The sequence below is a fragment of the Pavona decussata genome, unplaced genomic scaffold (genome assembly GCF_977016875.1).
Source record: "Pavona decussata unplaced genomic scaffold, jaPavDecu1.1 SCAFFOLD_390, whole genome shotgun sequence".
Classification (NCBI taxonomy): Eukaryota; Metazoa; Cnidaria; class Anthozoa; order Scleractinia; family Agariciidae; genus Pavona; species Pavona decussata.
This window is the reverse complement of record NW_028145762.1, coordinates 566267-586276: the sequence shown is the minus strand read 5'-3', so window position 1 is coordinate 586276 and position 20010 is coordinate 566267. Positions and strand designations below refer to the sequence as shown.

At 36.9% G+C, this 20010-nt stretch overlaps 1 protein-coding gene across 1 annotated transcript; it reads left to right on the top strand.

Moving 5' to 3' along the window:
- Nucleotides 1–5798: 5798 nt before the first annotated feature.
- On the top strand, nt 5799–19323 carry LOC146451382 (putative skeletal organic matrix protein 3). The gene is made up of 12 exons (XM_085099224.1): nt 5799–6354; nt 9955–10169; nt 11738–11861; nt 12379–12479; nt 13054–13217; nt 13839–13870; nt 14795–14808; nt 14902–14959; nt 15763–15884; nt 16781–16877; nt 17917–18048; nt 19115–19323. The coding sequence occupies exons 1-12, from the start codon at nt 6066–6068 to the stop codon at nt 19267–19269; spliced, it is 1503 nt and encodes a 500-aa protein (XP_084955350.1). The 5' UTR covers nt 5799–6065; the 3' UTR covers nt 19270–19323.
- The last annotated feature ends 687 nt before the right edge of the window (nt 19324–20010 follow it).

Sequence of the window (20010 nt, the reverse complement as noted above, 5' to 3'; positions counted from 1 at the left end):
GTATTAAAATAAGAAGCATTTCAATCATTTTTGGGAATCAGTATTTCGTGGCAGTGGACAAATAGGTAAAGGGTTGTCTTCACGAGCTAAAGCCCTCACTGTTACTAGCTTAACGTAGAGACTGTAACATAAGACAGCTACGGCTTTTACAGAAATTTAGAATCGCGTTTACGGAAAACAGGGTAAACGTGAGATTGGCATTTATGTTTTCTTGAAATATTGAGGAGAACGTTGAGTAGTGCAAAAGATTTCTGGCCTTTCACGTTAACGCAAAAATATTCAATTTTACTGATAAACTGAAATCAGCGAGCGGCAAATAAAGGATAAACATAGTCACGTGGTCATTTCTTCCGTTTGCCGTTTGCCCGTAAATGTAATTCTAAATAAGGACTTTAAGAAACCGCAACGGCAACGCCAACGAAAACGTGGCTAGAAAATATAAGTTCGCGTTACTCGTACTACTTCGCGATTATCCCAATTCGTTCAACTTGTACAGTATGGCCGAACTATCCAGTAACAGAACAGGTGGAAATTGAGACAGAGATTGAAAAATTTACCGTTATGTGCTTACGTTTTCCACAAAGCCTTGAATTTAGTCATTTCACGTTGTGGTTTGGCCGAGCACGGTGGAGAAATGTACCGAAATTCATTACGCACGTGCAGGGCCTTTGTTATTCTCATTATATCCTATTGTTTTGTGACGTTCTCGTTGCCGTCGCCGTAGTAGCTTCTTAAACTCCGTAATCTCTCCAATGCTACTGCCCCACCCAGGTGATGCAATACTCCAGGCCATTACAGAGGTAACTAAGTGGCAAAGGACCGCAAACGAAAATGCTGTAGGTTCACACAGGATCTGTAAAAGACCTAATTCAGCCAAAAATAAACATACAAAAAAATGAAGCAAGGCTGATACTGCGTGGAAAACTTAACACGACAGCAACATGATGAGATTAACATGACATTGCAGAGTTGCTTTCACGATTTCTCTAGCGCTTCACTGGTATTCATTTCTAACACCTGGCTAAAGAGAGATGGAGGATGTTAATTCCGGTCTGTCGACGAAAGAAAGTGCTCTCGACGAGTGCTTGGGGCCTTAAGCAGAGACGAAGAAGACGCCAACGGAAACGGGACTTAAAAATCACATTTGCGTTTTCTGAATAAATTCGCGATGATTTCTATTCATTTAGTCTGAGTAATGTGGCCGAACTATCCTGGAGCTAACGTTGTAGGGGTGGTTTGAAAGTTCAGAAAAATAAAATCTTGAATGTGGCTATTTCGGTTTGTTATTTTGCAGAAGACGACAAAGAAATAGAATAAAGTGTATAAAGCATGTACAGTGCCAGTGTTTTGCAAATTAGCTATTGTTTTCTGACGTTGTCGACTCTTTGCCTTTGTCGTCGTCGCTGCTTAAGGTCCCTATTAGTTCAATACAACACCGAGAGACCAGGGGTGCATTCCAAGTTTAACCAAAATTACCTCTCCGTGTCAAATGGAAAGGCTTTTTCCATATGGTCGAAGAACCTCGTTTTCAGTTTCAACCTTAAAATGTCATTGGTAGATCAAAAACTTTAAAGGTGATCGCGCAATGATGGCGCAAGAAGACAAAAAAATAGAAAATTAAATTTTGTACAAATGGAACGGTTATTTCAGTTCTAACTGGTTGTAATGGGAAAAGTGAAGTACCTCAGAAAATTGTTCGGTTGTTCAGGAAAATTTCCACTTGATACGCGCTGATTTGCATTTTAACTGACTGAACCAAAACTTTTGGCTAAACAGAAAGCGCTCTGCTCTTAGCCACCGGCTCTTCAATTTTTCGATCGAAAGTCCAACTGACCACTAAATCACCACCCTTCCAAAAGGTGGGAAATAGTATCTAAAGAGAATTAAGTGAGAATTAATATAGTTAGTTAATAAATAAATTGTACTTTTATCTGCGCATGTTTCATAGGAAGAAGCTCACATGCGCATACCAATATCCACAGTAAAAATAACAAAAATTAATTAAAGAACCGTAAAACCTTAAAATACTCATAAGTGAAAGCCTAGATGTAGTTGAATGATTAAAAAAAATACGATCACTATGGGAACGCCTTGTAAAAAGTTAAGTCTTCAAGAAGAGGAGAATTAGCAACTGTAACGCTTTACTTTTTCTTGACGTTTGCTGTTGTTAAAATGTTTGGCCATTGCTGGGGGTCGTTTTGAAGATTTGGGTGGGTGAACCTTCTCGAATTTCGGACAGGTACCGGACAGACCAAAATGAATGCTTTCTTATATCATATTTTATACCTAATGACCATTAAGGGCCAAAATCTCTACCAAATTCAAACCGACTAAGTAGCAAAAGGAAAAAAAACAGACCCTCGAGGTCTCTCAGAACAACGTCACATCTTATGTGATCTTATGTAATACTCATCCCCTTCATGAACTGCTTCCACCCCAGAGATAAAGAAGCCTTAGGAAAAGGGGAAACCCTTACATCCTGCCACGTGTTAGGACTGAACGTCATAAACGCTGTTTTGTGAATAGATGCCTTTTCAATTTTATCTAACTGTCTTTGTACATTTGACAATAGTTTGCGATTAGTTCTTTTTTATAGTAGTTAGTTATAAGAAATTGTCCAGACGCATGACTCTGAACATGTTTCTTTTGGTATTTGTTAATAACGAATTCATTTATCTTATGACCAAAACAGCTGTAATTCCGGTCACGTTTACTTTGTATAGTTCACATAAGTAAATAAGTACCCTCTTCCTGAACGTTGGTAGAGATTGGGGAGTAATAAAGTTCAGACACGTGTACCATAGTTGATATTATTAGGGGGCAATGTGCTCATCATATGTATTGAGCAGGGTGTACGACACTTTTCAGACAATATGTCATTGTGCATTGCAATAACACTTAACGTTGACATATTAAGACATGCTCTTTGTTAAACTGATCAATACGACTACCGTTCACTCCCCGATGCAGACCAGATAAACACATAATATTGCAGCCGTGTTTCCGTCAAGAACGCAAGGAGCTCAATAAGTGTTTTTTGATGACCGCTCTCGAATATTTCTGCATATCTCAAGAGTCCCAAAACCGTGACGAAGCCAGCGTTGTTGTTTTGCACATTGAGAAAATTATTTTGCCATACAGAATGGTACCTGACTAGACAGTAGCCTGTGCGAAGATGTCTTCGTTTCCTTAATCAACTGGATAACGCCTATAAACAAACTATTTAGACGTCTGAATATACCTTTTTTTTGGGGGGGGGGGGGGGTATGACAGCGAAGAGAGACTGAATAACTCGGAGCAACACCCTCTGAGCAGGAACGAGAATAAACGACAAACTCAACCCACGGCATCAACTCCAGGAATAGAACCCGGGCCACATTGGTGGAAGGCGATTGCTCTCACCACTGCTGTATCCCCTCTTACTTGATTGAACTGTTGGTTTTTAAGGAGGGAGGGAAATTGGAGAACCAGGACAAAATCTTTGGAGCAGGGACGATCAGGAACCTATAACAAACTCAATCCGGGCCACAATGGTGGGAGGCGAGTGCCCTCACTAGTGCACCATTCCAGTTCTCCCAATTAGTTTGAGTAGTGAGTGTGTAGAACAACTTGTAGGTTCGGTCTCCCCCAAGTAGATTGAGTAGTGAGTGGCTAGAAGTATATCAGATTGTAGATTCAAGCTCCCCCAAGACGTTTGAGTAGTAAATGGCTTACAGTACAAAGTATCAACATTTGATTTTTATCTGTAATTAGAAAGGTGGTTTCGCCGCAACTGATAAAGCAACGTATAATGTGTATCTCAGAGTAAAAAAAGATGCTTGTACAGGCAAAGTTTATTGGTCTTTCAATCTGACTGAAACAGCCCCGGAGACCACTACATTTCACGAATATGCGGATAGTTGATAACAGTTGAAATAAGACAAATGAATTTTTGAAATCAAAGCACATGATTGAACGTCTTGTTTGTCTGACGGACAGAAGTACTAGCAATTGTAGGATTTTTTGTAAGAGTTTTTACACTCCTTCACTTAGCCAAGAAGGAATATAAACAACATCTAAGATTCACCTCAAAATAAAGTTATGTGATGCTGTATTTTAAAGAGAGCACGGCGGAAGGGTCCATAAGTATAGGATGATAAATCTTAAATACCAGAAATTATTTCATAACGGTTTATATTGTATTTTTCAGTAATGAAACATGGGCGGCAAATGTTCAAAAGCAATTATAAATATTTGTGCTCTGTTGAGTTTTCGAGCCAAACAAAGGAAAATGTCAATATGTAGTAATCCAATTTGATTTAAATACCAAATTGTTGTAAATTTGCAAAGTTTCCTTGATTCTTAAGACAAACTGACGACATAGGATCTTTCCTTCGATTAAATCTCTCAAACTGAATAACTCTATCGTTATGTGCAAAATTTATCAGGGCATTCAAACATTGAGTCGAAATGAATATGGGAAGAGTTGAAAACTTGTTGACTTTTCTGAGTTCAAGTGATCAAGGAGAACAATATTATTTTTGCGTAATTCTTCCACCGTATATCTCTCCCAAAAATTTATATAGCTAGGTAATGTCGTTGAGAATGGTTCCTTCAGAATGTGTGGTTGTCATTTTTACATTAATTATTATTTTGACTGCTGTTTCGAGTGCTCGACGAACTTCAGTTCATCTCCACTGCCTGGCATCTTCTTCAGGTCAGGTTTTCCCACTTAAAGTAAAACCCTAATGGCCACCAAAAACGACAGGGATAACGTCCAATTTTCTCCCCTTTCAAGTGTTGGATACTGAAGATAGAGTAAAATAATTGTCGACAATAATTTAATAGCTTGGGTCACATTACCCTCTTCAACTTATTAATTTAAATTGCTGTCAGAATTTTCGATATTCAATTTACTGTTATGATAGTGTTTTTCTTTCACTAGCTTTGACCTATTACACTTAAGCTTTCTGTTATTTAAGTAGAATTATTAATATTTCCTTCTTTCGATTGGCAATGCAAAGCTATTCATTATTGCCAGATCAACCAACAGTACGCAAGGCGAATAAAAGTCACATAATTTACAATCTCTAGTTATTTTTTCAAAATTGAAAGTTATTTCATTATAAAACCTATGAAGAAAACACGTTTCTCGAGCTTCGTTTACTTGAAGATCTAGGTTAAGTCTGCTTTTTTAATTCCAGTTAAATTTTTATTTAACTTTCATGGTATTCAGCAAAAACCTGGTACCACTTAAAGTAAGAATGTAGAAAAGGTAAAAACAAAATTAGCATACAAATACAATCCAATCTTGGAACTAAAAGGCTAAAATAATGTTATAAAAGTAGTTGGATTTTTGCACGACATTTGCGAGAAAAGAACAAGGCGACTCCTTGACTTATCAATAACATATCAAAATTCGATTAAGTGTTGTAAAATTTAACGATGTTCCTTCCATGTTTTGCTAGGTAACGCAGCATAAATTTGAACGGGTTCAATATAGCGAAAAAACGAACGTCGTAACTCCTGCTTTCTTCTCAGTAATGTGTAATATCAAGCAGACTTGTCTTTTCTTACTAAAATTTCTTATCGGGAAAAATGTTTCACCTTGTTTCAAAATACTGCCAACCGATGTGTTTTTCTTTTTTGGCGCTGAAATTACTCTTCGCAGCCACTTCAAAAATATTGCCTTTCCGATATAGTGCTGAAATTTTGTCTTCGTATCCATGCAACTTTCAAAACAACTTTGGTGACAATAAGCCGATGTTGGATGATTGATATTGACTGGTTACTCGAACAAAACGACTGCCAATGAATTTCCATTGTAAATGACCCATTTCGTAGTCACAGCACCATGTTTTTCTCGCAAAACAAATGGAGCGTTGTAGAGTTACTCAAGGTTCACCTGGGAAAAACCACAGAGTTAATCAGGCATTGAATAAGAGCAAAACATCACTCTGGCATTCCTAAGAAAACAGAAATCTCTAAAATACGTTTTCGCCAATATACAGCGCGATATTACCTGAAAGATAGATTGTCGAACACCGATTCACTCGACAGACCGTTCTCGAAGCCAGCGGTAACAAATGAAGATGTGTGGATTTGAGAAATCAATGGCGTTCTTCAGCTCCATCCTCGCGGTTTTAATGATAAGTGGCGGAGTACGAGGGTTTACAGTAATCCGCTCATCAAATGGATACCGAGATCCAGACCGCTTTTCGAACCCGTATTGCAGACCATTTGACTGTCGACACATTTATCGTGGTACAGCGGGATGTTCCACCACGGATTGTTGCTACTGCCAATGTACTCACAGCAAACCGAACTATGTTATCTATTCCAGGAGATGTGTGCCGAACGACGAGGTGGATGAAGGTGAGATGACGAATCTTCCCCTTTACATTCCTTAGCTGTATCACTCCCAAGAATTCATAACTTCAAAACACAGAAAATTCATAGTTTTTAAGATATTAAAAAAGCGATAGTAGTGCTGGAATTTTACTGCTTGAGAGTTATATTCTACAAACGCAGTCACATTGTTAAGTACAGCATACGCTGAGCAACTTTCATTTGAATGGTCACACTTTAGGATCATCGTTAATACATTCAAGGTTCGAACTGAACATTCAACAGATTCGACTGAAGTTCGTCTCTAGATCTAGCGTGAGACCAGGCGGATGCTGAAATAATTTACATCCCACATTAAACTCCTTTATTTTTGTATCACGTAATTATCATAAAGGGTTCATACCCCATTGCCCTCGAGCTCTTTCTCATAAAATAAGGCTATTGGAAATGATGCGCCTGTCCTTCATGTAAAAATAAAGTTGCCTGATATGATACAGAGTGAAAGCAAAGCGCATGATTTTCCAGGGCGACTAGGATTTTATTTCGAGGCTATCACGTCCACGCAATTGAGGTGTATACAAAGCACATTAAGGCTTTTGCAAGCATCCGATTTGAAAAGAATCTTCCTCAAATAATTGAATCTGTCGAGCAATTGGCAATGAAATATTTGGGTAGCCTCACTTTTTGCTTCAATAAGACAAAATCGATATGGTCGAAAGCCAAAGTGTTAGCTAAGTGAAGAATGTAGGATCTGCAAATGTAAATACGCTTAAATTAATTTAACATTAAACATAACTAAAAAAAGAAAGCTCACACTGCATATTCTACTGTAAGAGAGTTATGACTTATTAATATAAGTTATGCAACGTATTTTTCAGCTGATAATTATATTCTATTTCAAACCAATTTTCTGTTCAAAGTGAAAAAGAAGCGACGTTTAAAAGGAGCCACAAAAAAAGTTTCCCCAATTCTTTTTTCGTTGAATTTGTGTCGCAATTTTGCAGGGATTCAAGGTTTTATAATAATAACAAAGTTCGGTGAACAAGTATTAACTTTTAGGATTTAGCAATATTATATGTTGATCTGTATATTCATGAATTCAAGTTTTCTGGGGTGATTATAGATGTAATTATCTTTACATCTCAACCTCTGTACATAAATGCATTGCCTTTAGCTGGCGGAACTAAATTTAAATGTTTCAGTGGGTTTACTGGGTGAGCGGACGAAACTGGGTCAGTTACGAAAATATACTAATACTTTTTCATACTTAAACTACATGACGCTTAAACTACATTAGTTTCATTGATAACATAACTGTCTGTCTTGGCAGAGATATTCCTGCAGTTCAGAAAGTCAGTTATTTTCTTTAATTAAATCTGTTCCTTTCATTCAAATATCTTAAATTGAGGATTTCTTTCCCAAGGTCGTGTGAAATCATGACTCGCGCCGTTTAGCTTCCGCTTGTCTCGTAGAATCTACTGGGAAGTTGATATAGCTCACGGGAAATCATGACAAATACAAAGTGAAAGAAAGATAACGCAAGTCGTTAACTGCTGCATGATCATGAAAAATGAACAACGTGCGATACTGAAATGTTTTAGCAAATTGTTTTTGTTTACTTATACTTCTCACGTGACTGGATTATACTTATCACGTGACCTTTTAGCATTAGTTCCGCCGTATGTCTATCAAACTAAGCTGAGATATTCCATAAAGTTAAGTACTGTTTGAAGATAAAACTGCTATTTATTCACACAAATATCACTTAGAGTTTTTTTTCTTATGATCATGTGTAAAATAGTGCATTCTCAAGTTTGCTCTTGTCTTGCGGAGGCGGGTGAGGGGGCGGAAATGGTGGCTGTATAATCTGAAATTAATACGTTTTTAGCTTTTGCACAAGAAAGAAAAAAAGTGAAGACACTCGTATCGTTAGGGGAAGATGTTTCTGCTAAACCCTATCTAGACAAGACGTTTTTTCGTCTTCTTGGGACGCTCCCCTCCTCAGTCTAAATAGGGCTAACTATACTGGTCACGTGATCTTACACTTATCCCTACCTGAGATATTCCTAAAAGCAGAGATATTCTTAAAAGTCAAGTACTGTCTCAGGCTTAAAGTACTATTTTAACGCAAATATCAAAGGAAGAATTTGCCAAGTTAGTGTGAAATGAGCTCTCAAAGTTTCCTCTTTTCTTGCTGAATCTTCGAAGCAGTTGCTATAGTTGCTATACAATTATAGATAAACAAATAAAAGCTCAGATCACATTGCTGTACAGCAATGTTTAAAACATTGTGACATAATACAATTAATCAGAACCTTTAAGGCCAAGATGGCGATATACCATTACTAAAGATTGTCCCCAGTCATTTTGAATGCAAAATATCGACTTTTACGAGCGACCATTAAGCTAAACGACTCTCTTACGTGCCATTTGCTCTTTTTTCCATGCTAAAAGACCATACGTTTACACTCATCTGTGGCCTGTATCTTAACATGCACTTCCGTTTGGTGTTTTCGATATTTCCTTGCAGGCCGTGCTTATAACAGGATAGCATGCTAAAACTGTTAATACATGGCAAAAACGGCAATTAGAAATGTTGCTTGTTTCAAATCGGCTGAGATTAATTTATGCTATATTTACTTTCAGTATCCCTTAAACATCGTGGTCTATGAAAATTTAAAAGGTAAAATTTGAAAGCAAAATCAAATGTCATTGACCAATCTAACATTTTTTTTTCTGTCGAGGGACTTTGGGCTTATAGTTGCTCACATAATTTATTTTTACAAAATAAATATTAGTTACTTTAGTGACAAACAGTTTGATTCCATCCACACTAAATTATTTGTTTAAAGCAGTTCTTTACAAACCTCATTATTGCTTCATTGTTTCATTGTTTTATGTCCTTTTTTAACTTATAATACTTATCATTGACATTTTTGACACATCTTTGACACATTTTAGCGTTCATGACATTCTTACCGATTTTAATTGTATGAATATATTATGTTAAGGTTTTATTTTTTACTCGTACTGGGTAATGGCCTCGGAGAGGTCGAAACGTCGTGACTTTTTAGCGTGTATTTTTATCACAAAATTTAGTGACTGTTACAGTGATTTAAGAACTTGGAGTGTTGGAATCCAACCCGGGCCTACCAACCAGGTGGCGGTTACTACGACGTCATGTGATTAATTTAAGCCAGTCAGGCTCAGGGGAAATTTAGTGGTGAACAATAATCATTAAGAACCTTCTCGTTCGAGCATTTCTTACTCAGTTCAAAAAGTGTTTTATTTGATTCTACTCCAGTTAATTTGTTATTATCGTTGTTACTGGCCAATCGGAAAGATTTTGTTCTCTACTGAAACAATCAGATGAGTTTTGCGCTCGAATAAAACAAGGATACTACTCGAAGTCTATCTATTCAGTGATAAGAAATAGCCATTTTCTGATTCCTGTCAACCTCATTATGAAAGTGAGGCTAAGTGCAAAGCTTTTCATTTGAAAACTAATTTTGTTTGCAAAACCAGTTTTCATAGTAACAGCATTGCACTTATATCCTCGCTTTCATAATGAGGTTCTATTTGAAGTTGTATACCTTCTTAACACTCTCTATTTGCTTGTCCAATTAGACTGCGAGTTGTTTGTTCCACCGGTTGACGCGCCCCTGTTCGTTGCTGATATGACAAAGCCAGGCAAGATTCCGTTCAGAGAAGACATGTGCTCAGATGAATTGACAGTTCAAAGGTGGTCATATCGAATGACTGATCTCCATTGGCATACAGGCTTACCAAACAACTTCAGAACAGAACCTTCTTTGAAAGATGTAAACAGTTGGTCTCTGTTGGTACGTATAATCTAAACAAAAGAAAACCCTGACATTAATAGGACTTCTGAGCTAGTTATCCTTACATATAAATTAATTTTTAGGTTATTATTGTGAAAATTGCAATCTTTTGTTTCAAGAAATCGATATTTTTTTAGATTATTATTTGGAAATATGTTATTCTAGTTTTATCATTCATTGCTGTAGATTTAATTTAATAGTAATTTTGTAAAGCGCCATTGGACACTTGGGAAATGGCGCTACAGAAATTCTTTTTTCTTATTATTTATTATTATTATTTTTCTGTAATCTTGTCAATCATATTATTGAACAAGAATCAAAATCCAGCAAGGGCTAAAACAAGTAAATGTTACTCCCACACTTTTGCCAAAAGCGTGAAATATTCAATATTAAAATATTCAATCTCATATTTGCCATAGTAAGAAAATGAATAACAAATTAATAAACCGATCAAATCGCTTCATTTTCCAAATACAGGACTAAGCAAAAATTAAAATTCGCACGATAACTCGCGTTACATTTTTCAGCTCCCTCGCGGTGGTTTTGAAATACACGTTTTAGGAGCATTATATAACGTCCAGTGCGCTGCTTATTCGGTTCATGATTTGTTGTCAGAGGTGATTGATTTGATCACACTATAGAGGAGTTTACAAATGAGCATCATAAAAACAAAATTAAAGTTATCACTGTAACCAGTCACTACAAGGGTAAATGATCTCAATGGAATCAGAATTCGAAGAAAAATACAAATTAATAGTGTTTTGGTTTCCCAAAAATTGGTTGACAAAATGGTGATAGCTTTTTCAGGGGTTTCATTAAGATTTTGAACATTTGGAGAAAAGAGAGGTTATTGTACCTGGGCAGGATAGTTAACTTGGATGTGGTCTAAAGTAAATGAAAAAGTTGGTTGAGATGTTAAAAGCAGCAAGGGAAAGTTCTGTTCACAGACGATCAATTTGCCTGGTCGCTGGCCCTTGATAAAACCCCTGCTTTCTTCCTTTTTCCAACTAATCACGGAGTATAGCAAAGCTAAAAGAAAGTAAAAAGGCGAATTTTCACGCAAATTTGCACGCAAAACAGGCGAAAAATCACGCAAATTTGCTGTCATTTCAAAACCCAAAACTGTTTGTCTGTCAGCAGAAACAACGAAATAATTGTCAAGTTTGTTATAAACTATCACTCCAGTGCAATAAAACTGTTGATTAGCCTCTGGCCAGAGATATAGTAGGTCGGTATGGATTGAAACTTGAAAATGTTGGGCTACTGTTTTTCAAGAACTCGCATTTTTGTTTCCAAAATGCTCTAGATCAGATCAGGAGTTGTTCCTTTCAAGAATTGAATTGATTTCTTTCCTCTTGTCATTCTAGAATTATTTGGCAGCTGATTGAAGGTCTTATTTCATCATTTTCAACAATATAAAAAACCCCATGACACTTCCTCTTTAATTTAGGCATTGAAAATAAAAAACAGCATTGACTGAATAATTGATTAATTTCATGGATGGATGACATTGCAGTCTAGTAAAAGATGAATTCATTATTTAGCCATTCTTGGTTTTACATTTGTAGTGGGATAGAGGTCTCGATGCAAAGTACTCGGGCTTGATCCTGAGATTCCACTTCACTTGTCGAGGTGCGGCTACAGGCTGTTTATTAGTCAAGATGAAAGGAAACTACACTTTTTCCGATTCAGGTATTAATTTTTTTGGTTATATTTAAGTTTAGTTAAGTGGAGCGTTAAAAAAAAGGAAAAGGACGTTGGTTGCGAATAGTTTTAAAACGATTTATCGTGGTTGATTAATTGAGTGGTTGACACTTTATTTAACCTCGAGGTCACAGTACCTTTACGAAACTGTTTAACATGTAAGCCGAGCATTAAAAAAAAAAAATTAAAAAAGGAATTCTTATGAGTTGCATATGTAAAAACAAATTTAAAAAATAGAGTACAGATACCACTCAGCCCTTGAAAGATGACAGGTCTCGTTTGGAGGACGACATAATTCTGTCGCCTGAACAGTCAGACAGAGAGACAGAGATATAATGGAGAGAAATGGTTAGATGTATGGTTATCGCTGGTTGTATATTAAGCAGGGGTAGGCCCCATTCACAGCCTTAGCTAAGATTTTAAACTTCAAAGGATAATAGTTTTAGGCTCAATAAGGTAATAAATGAAGTGAACGTTTAGTCACTGTCACGTGTTCATTCGTCAGGTTTACCTTCGCCGCCATTAAGACCCACTGATGTGTTGGTTGATGTAACGGGAGGAAAGATTAACCAAACTCTTGACGGTGGAGTATCATCTGGAAAAAACGTAAGCTTTCAAAAAAAAAAACTAGTCAAGGGAAACGAAAGCCCATTCTTCCAGTTGTGTGTTTAATGACTCAGCCTTTTAGTAGAAGCGAGATGGAGTTGATTAAGTTTAGATATAAGCCCCACCGTCTTTCAGCTGAAAATCGTGTTCTTCTTATTTCCTAACTAATATGTATTTGCATATGAAAAGCACTGAGGTTAGTATCAAAACACTACAGACTTGTCACTAATTCCACGCGCACCAATTAGTTTCTTATATTTCACTGCAGTGTCCATGGACTACCTGAAGAATATCTAAAAAAAAAAAAAATCATGTTTATTCCGTTCTGTTGTTTGTGTCTATTGGACCTCGATATCAAGTTAAATTTTAATATTTCGAAAGGAGCCTATGGGTGGTTTGCATCGCTGCCATGTTGGTGGACAAAACAAAAGAAAATTTGTTTACAAAGTTTGCACAAAAATGGCAGGTAACTCCCAGAGGAGAATCTCATTGTTCCTGTCCAACAACATGGCCGCCATGACGTCACATGCAAACCATCAATTAAACGACATTTTCTTTATATTTCTTTTTTAAGGGTGGAGAAAAGAACACAGCTCAGACCCCTGCTCAGATGAAACGAGAGCTTGAGCAAAAGAAGACTGGTATCGTTGTGGCTGGAGTGACGGTATCGCTGGCCGCTGGAATTGTACTCGTGTTTGCCACGTTGTTATTAAGGATGAAAAAGCAAGAATCAGCGAAGTAAGCGGTGATTGATAATCTTGAGCAACTAAGAGAAAAGCCTCAGGCAAACTTTTTAAGTCGTATTTGTTGGTCAATTCTGTAAAAAACATGTTGAAAATTACTGTACAACAGACAAAAAACACAGGCAAAATGGGTAATGCACTTATTTTGGAGAGGTGAATAGCGGTCTTGACAAAAAAGAACACTTTGGAAATGATTGTTATGGGCACACTGAAATTTCCAAGTTTTCTCAGAATAGACAAGTTTGCATTCCTTCCTTCCTTCCTTCCTTCCTTCCTTCCTTCCTTTCTTCCTTCCTTCCTTCCTTCCTTAGTTCTTTCCTTTCTTCCCTCCCTCCCTCCACCATTCCTTCCTTCCTTCCTTCCTTCCTTCCTTCCTTCCTTCCCTCCCTCCTTCCTTCCTTCCTTCCTTCCTTCCTTCCTTCCTTCCTTCCTTCCTTCCTTCCTTCCTTCCCTCCTTCGTTCCTTCCTTCGTTCCTTCCTTCCTTCCTTCATTTGGTTCAACACTCAAATTCCAGATATATCTTGCAGCTAAATCTAGCTCAGTTGTCTCTGTGGGGCTTATAATTTTTGAATATCACCTGCCTTGGTTATTATTATGGCTTTTTATTTTGTTTAGGATGCCATCTCAAAGGCGACCCCACAATCCAAGTAAGTGATTCGAATCACCATTTTTAAATAGGCAAGCCAAGTAAATGTTCATGTGAGAAAATAACTACTGTTTCTTCCCCCAAACAGTTACAGTTTTTCACAACGTATTATGTTTGTAAAGACATGATTTTAGTCAAATACATCAAGTTATGTCAAATTGTTTTAGTGATCCCTATTTGTTCTCTTTTGATAACAGTTTTTTTCGCACTGATGCGTTATGTTGTTTAAATATTTGTCATAATTTTTACTATTAATTATGTTTTTGTTGGTTGTGGTGGTGGTGGTAGTAGTAGTAGTAGTAGTAATAGTTGTAGTAGTAGTGGTGGTGGTAGTGGCAGTAGTAGTAGTAGTAGTAGTAGTAGTAGTAGTAGTAGTAGTAGTAGTAGTAGTAGTAGTAGTAGTAGTAGTAGTAGTAGTAGTAGTAAGTAGTAGTAGTAGTAGTAGTAGTAATAGTAGTAGTAGCAGCAGCAGCAGCAGCAGCAGCAGCAGTAGTAGTAGTAGTAGTAGTAGTAGTAGTAGTAGTAGTAGTAGTAGTAGTAGAGTAGTAGTAGTAGTAGTAGTAGTAGTAGTAGTAGTAGTAGTAGTAGTAGTAGTAGTAGTAGTAGTAGTAGTAGTAGTAGTAGTAGTAGTAGTAGTAGTGGTAGTAGTAGCAGTAGTAGCAGTAGTAGCAGTAGTAGTAGTAGTAGTAGTAGTAGTAGTAGTAGTAGTAGTAGTAGTAGTAGTAGTAGTAGTAGTAGTAGTAGTAGTAGTAGTAGTAGTAGTAGTGGTGGTGGTGGTCGTAGCAGCAGCAGCAGCAGCAGCAGCAGTAGTAGTAGTAGTAGTAGTAGTAGTAGTAGTAGTAGTAGTAGTAGTAGTAGTAGTAGTAGTAGTAGTAGTAGTAGTAGTAGTAGTTATCATGCACTAATCTTTCTCGTTTCCTTTCAGATGCGGCATATGAAGTGAGTTAATTTGCTTTGGTTTTCATTTTATTTTAAAGTTCAAATTTTGTTGAAAAAAAAAAAGCTTACTCGTGGTTTGCGTCTCTTGTACAGGAACCTATTGACTCCAACGCCAGCAAAGGCCACGCAGCTGCAGGCACCGTTAACTTCCGTAAGTGTTTCAAGCCCTCCGGAAGATAACAACATTTTCAAGATATTGAAAGTCAAGAACTTAAAATTAAGCAACTAATAATTGTGTTTGTTCGATTGAGCTTGCGACCTTGGTTACGTATGGAAACTGAACATGATAACTCAAACATCTGTACCTTGAAAAAGGAAGTAAGAAATACATTAAGTCCACGCTGCAAAGGGAAGTTAAATTTACTCCAAATTATTACAAAGGGCAATAAATTTTCTACTCCAAATGTGAGAAAAATACTGCATACTTCTAAAGTTGAAATGTCGACGACTGGCACATGCGCAATAAAAGAAACGTGGTTGTATGTTTTAGGCCGGTTGAATAAAATAAAAATAAATAAATAAATAAATAAATAAATCACTTTATTTAAGTGCCAAATGAATGTATTTAGCGCAGAGCACTAATAAGGGACACTTTCGAGGTAGAAGTAGAATCTAGAAGTGTTGGTTTTTAAGGAGAGGGGGAAACCAGGAGCACCCGGAGAAAAATCTCTCAGAGCAAGGACGAGAACCAACAACAAACTCAACCCGCATATGACGCCGAGTCCGGGAATCGAACCCGGGCCATATTGGTGGGAAGTGATTGCTCACACCACTGCACCATCCTTCTTCCTCACAAAAAAACGAGGAGGATGCATTTATGGGTCACTGGCGCAGGCATACCCCGAAGAAAAGAACTTAGCTTTAATACCAGCAGAGCTTTGACCTCAAAAGTTAAATGTTCCCACCCATTTTATGCTGAACGTATCCCAAGCAAATCAGTTTTTTTTCTTGCAGATAACGCCTTTTACACCTCTGACTGTGTCCTGTCGATTACTAAACCAAGTACAGAACGTACAGAAAGTACAGAAACCAACATGACTAGACCTATGGGTCCTTTACCACCTCTCCCCGGTGAGGTTAGTTTTGGTCACGCCAAGAGAACTGACTTATCATGACCTGTTTGCACGAATAAAGATTGTTGCTGTTGTTGTTGTTGTTTGCCAAAACAGAAATTTTATGTTAACTCTTTTATAATCGGTGTTAAGCTAAGGTATTGGCTGTTACATACCGTCTACTTTCACGGAAAATTGAGAGAACGGTTTGGAAGCTAGGACAGATCGAAATACATAGAAAGCTTTTGGAGTAAATATATCAAGCACAAGGAAGACTATTCCTTCCGATTTCCAAACACCATTAACCATTTTAACCAACCGCCATTAATAATTGATGGAGTAATTCAATGGAAAAGTTCATCAAGTTTTATGAAAGCACACGTTTCCAAACTACCTCCACGATAGATATTTCTTTTCTTCATGGATTATTTTAATAATTAAAATACATTTGAGACCATAAATTAAATTGCCAAAGGCATAAATAATTCATGAACAAAGGAAATCACTAACTTGAAGGAGGTATTCACTTCGCCGTTGTACAACGGCGAGGTTTTGATCTGTAATCACATAAGTTGATTAATTTACATATTACGAAGTTGGTGAACTTTTACTCGTTCTTTATATTGAAACAATCAAAAAATATGTGAACGTATCTACAGTCAGGTTTAGAAATGTGATCTTAATTGACATAAAATTTGGTCAACTTTTGCTTTGAATTTTTTGAGGAATTATTGATGGTTTGAGAGGATATGTTTTTTTTCAAACCACTTCACGGTGTTTGGACATCAAATGAAACACTCTGCCTAGTAATGGATATATTACTTCTTGAAGTTCAAGGTAAGACTGTTTAATCTCCAACACATCTGTAATAATTGCATACCATGATTATTGTTTGTTTGTTTGTTTGTTTGTTTTTTTAGGAAGAGGAGGAGGAAGGTATTTATGAAGAGCCGGTAATAAAAAGGAACGTGAACTACCAGGGATTAGCAGCAAACGAAAACCAACAACAAAGGACCGGTAAGTTTTGTCTCGCTGTGGAATTACTGAAACAGTTGGTAGTCAGGTCTGTTACAAAGAAAGTAAGGAATTTCATCTACAACTACCTTGTGGACTTAAGTTTAGGATTTTATCCACAGACTGAAAGATTGGACAATCTTGTACAGCGTAATAAACAGCACCACAGGAACTTACTGCTCAGTAGCTTTCATTTGAATAGTCACACTTTAGGATTTCATCTACAGACTCAAAAGTTAGAGTCACCTTGTACAGAATAATTAACAATATAGCGTAGCAAATAAATGCTTTGTAGATTCAGTTAACTGAACGGTGAAAAACTGAGATTCGAAGCACAAACTTTCAGTTGCCATCACCACAGAAAGTTATTGCTCGATACTGTATTCCTTTTACGAATGATAAACCTCCCATTGTGAATCAACAAAACGTTGTTTATTATTTCAAATGTGGTCTGTGCGATGCAGACTATGTTGGCTTCACGAGTCGACACTTGCATCAACGTGTGGAGGAACACAAACGTTCTGCAATTGGCAATCATGTAAAGGACGAGCATGGACAGGATCCAGAGACCATTAAAAGCAACTTCAGAATCCTGAGAAAGTGTCAGAGCAAACTCGACTGCTTGATCTTCGAGATGTTGTTTATTCGCGACCTAAAGCCGAAACTGAACAAACAATGCGACTCGATCCGCGCGAAGTTATTTGTTTAATTATTTCACTTTTAAATACCTTTTAAATACCTTTTATCGTTTTTAGCGTTCCTTTGTATTTATCATTCACGCTATTATTTTTGATATTGTTTAGATGTGAATATCTTAGAGCTTTTTAAGTCAGCATCTCATTAGTTTTTTCACAATTGTATATAAGCACATATTTTACTTCTCATTTTGAACTTGAAAATGACCGTCGGACGGTCGAAACGTCGTTCTCTTTTAACGTTAACTTTTATAGTTAAATCAATTTCGAAAAACTTGAATGATTAAAAGCTAAGAAAATCACCTTACAGAATTGAAGATTTTATTCTAAGTTATTTGCTGTTGTAGAGCCAGATGGTGAAGCGGTTTCTTCAGTTGAACAAACGCGACCCCCGGTTTATAACGTTCTTGAACGTTCTGTTGACGATGACAATGATGACGACGACGACGACTACGACGACAATGTGGCTGAAATTCGAAGTAAGAAAGTTTAAAAAGCAGCATCAACATCAAGAAAAAACTTCTACCATGCAGTTAAATACACGTTAGGTTGTTCGAAAACGGTGTAGATTTAAATTTATAAAGGAAGCAATGTGTTAGTTTTAAAGAAAAGATTGAAAGCTTTCTTACGACACCATTTCGAATTAATATTTGTGACTTTACTGCATTCACGTAACCGTGAACTATCTGCCAATCTGCCTCAGTTTATTGGCTTTTAAAGCCTCAAAAACTTACTGGTTGACACTATGAAAAGACCATTAATACGAGGTTTCTGGATTTGAGAACGTGGCCAATCTTGAAAGCAGTAGCCCTGTAAAGCGTACGAATTCGTTCACGTGACAGTTACGGTAAAATATGCCATAGACCATTTCCGAGTTGCTTTGAACCTTATTATGGAAGCGAGGCTAAGTGCAGAGTTTTTGTTATGAAAATTAGTTTTCATTCATATGCAAACAAAAATAATTTTCATATGAAAAGTTTTGCACTTAGCCTCGTTTTCATAATGAGGTTCAAAACAACTCGGAAATGGCCTATTCGAAGCACGAACTTTTAATTGCCACCACCACAGAAAGATATTCCTTGATATAGGCTTTTTTATGTAATGTTTAAAACACGAGCAGGAGTGTTTTATCGGGTTTAAAGCCACGAGGCGCAGCCGAGTGGTTTTAGACCCGATAAAACACGTGCTACGAGTTTTTTGAACGGCTACAAAAACATTCCTGGAAAAGGGAGTGTCAATATAGGTTATAACAAGAGAGGATCCTTGATCCTCTAAACAATTTTATGCCTTTGTGAACGTTGGAAATTAGCATACGAGAAAAACACCGCGCGCATACTAAACAGGAGCGTTTTATCGGCTGACGAAACACCGCATACTAATAAGGAAGAGGTTTATCGATATAAGGTCACTGCACGTGATGTTTTATCGACCATTTGATAGGTCAATGGGCTTATGAGTTATTAATGAGTTTTGAAGAATGATTAAAAACTGGAACAGTCGCCTTATATACCTGAAGGTTTGATTCTGAGCTATTTGCTGTTGTAGAGCCAGACGATGAGGCGGTTTCTCCAGTTGAACAAAAGCGAACCCCGGTTTATAAAGTTCCGGTTGAACGATCTGTTGACGAGGATGACGACCACGAGGACGACGACGACTACGATGACAATGTGGCTGAATTTCGAAGAACCACTACAGTTTAAAAAGCAGCATCAACATCAAGGAAAAATTCCACCATGTAATTAAATACACGCTAGATTGTTGGAAAAACGGTTTAGATTTACAGCTAAAAGAAAGCAATGTTTAGTCAAAAAGAAAAAAAAAAAGATTGAAAGTTTTCGTACGACGCCATTTCGAATTAAGCGGTTAAGCGTGTATATATGAAACCATCTCAAAACCGTCGTAGATGTCTGCACAACGTTTGCTTCCTTTCCGTTCGGAAAGCCAGATTTGTGAACACAAACTTTTGAATAGATATTCGCGTGTGGAATGGGTTACCAGTTAGCACATGATTTTCTTTAAATATTTTACGATTACAACGTTTCGTTCAATGAAACGGTTTATTATTTTAGCGTTATGATGAGATCCAAATAACACTAATTAGCTTCAGTAGTGAAAGCTCACACAGGCAGATAGTGTTAATAACAACAACAACAACAAAAACAAGAACAATTTATTTGAAAAACAACAGAATGAATGGCTTGTCCCGCAAATATTTACAAAACTAACCGAGGTGGGAAAAGACGAACACGGGAACGCTTTAGAAAACTAACAAGAGTTTACAAATACAGACATACAAAAACTTTACGTAGTGACAGATTTAAAGCATTTTACAACATAAAAGTAATATTACTAAATTAATACTTTATAAATTTGGGCTTTGAGTAAAAAATAAGACTATCTTTAAACTCGAAAGTATACCTTAAAAATAGTTAAAGCAATCA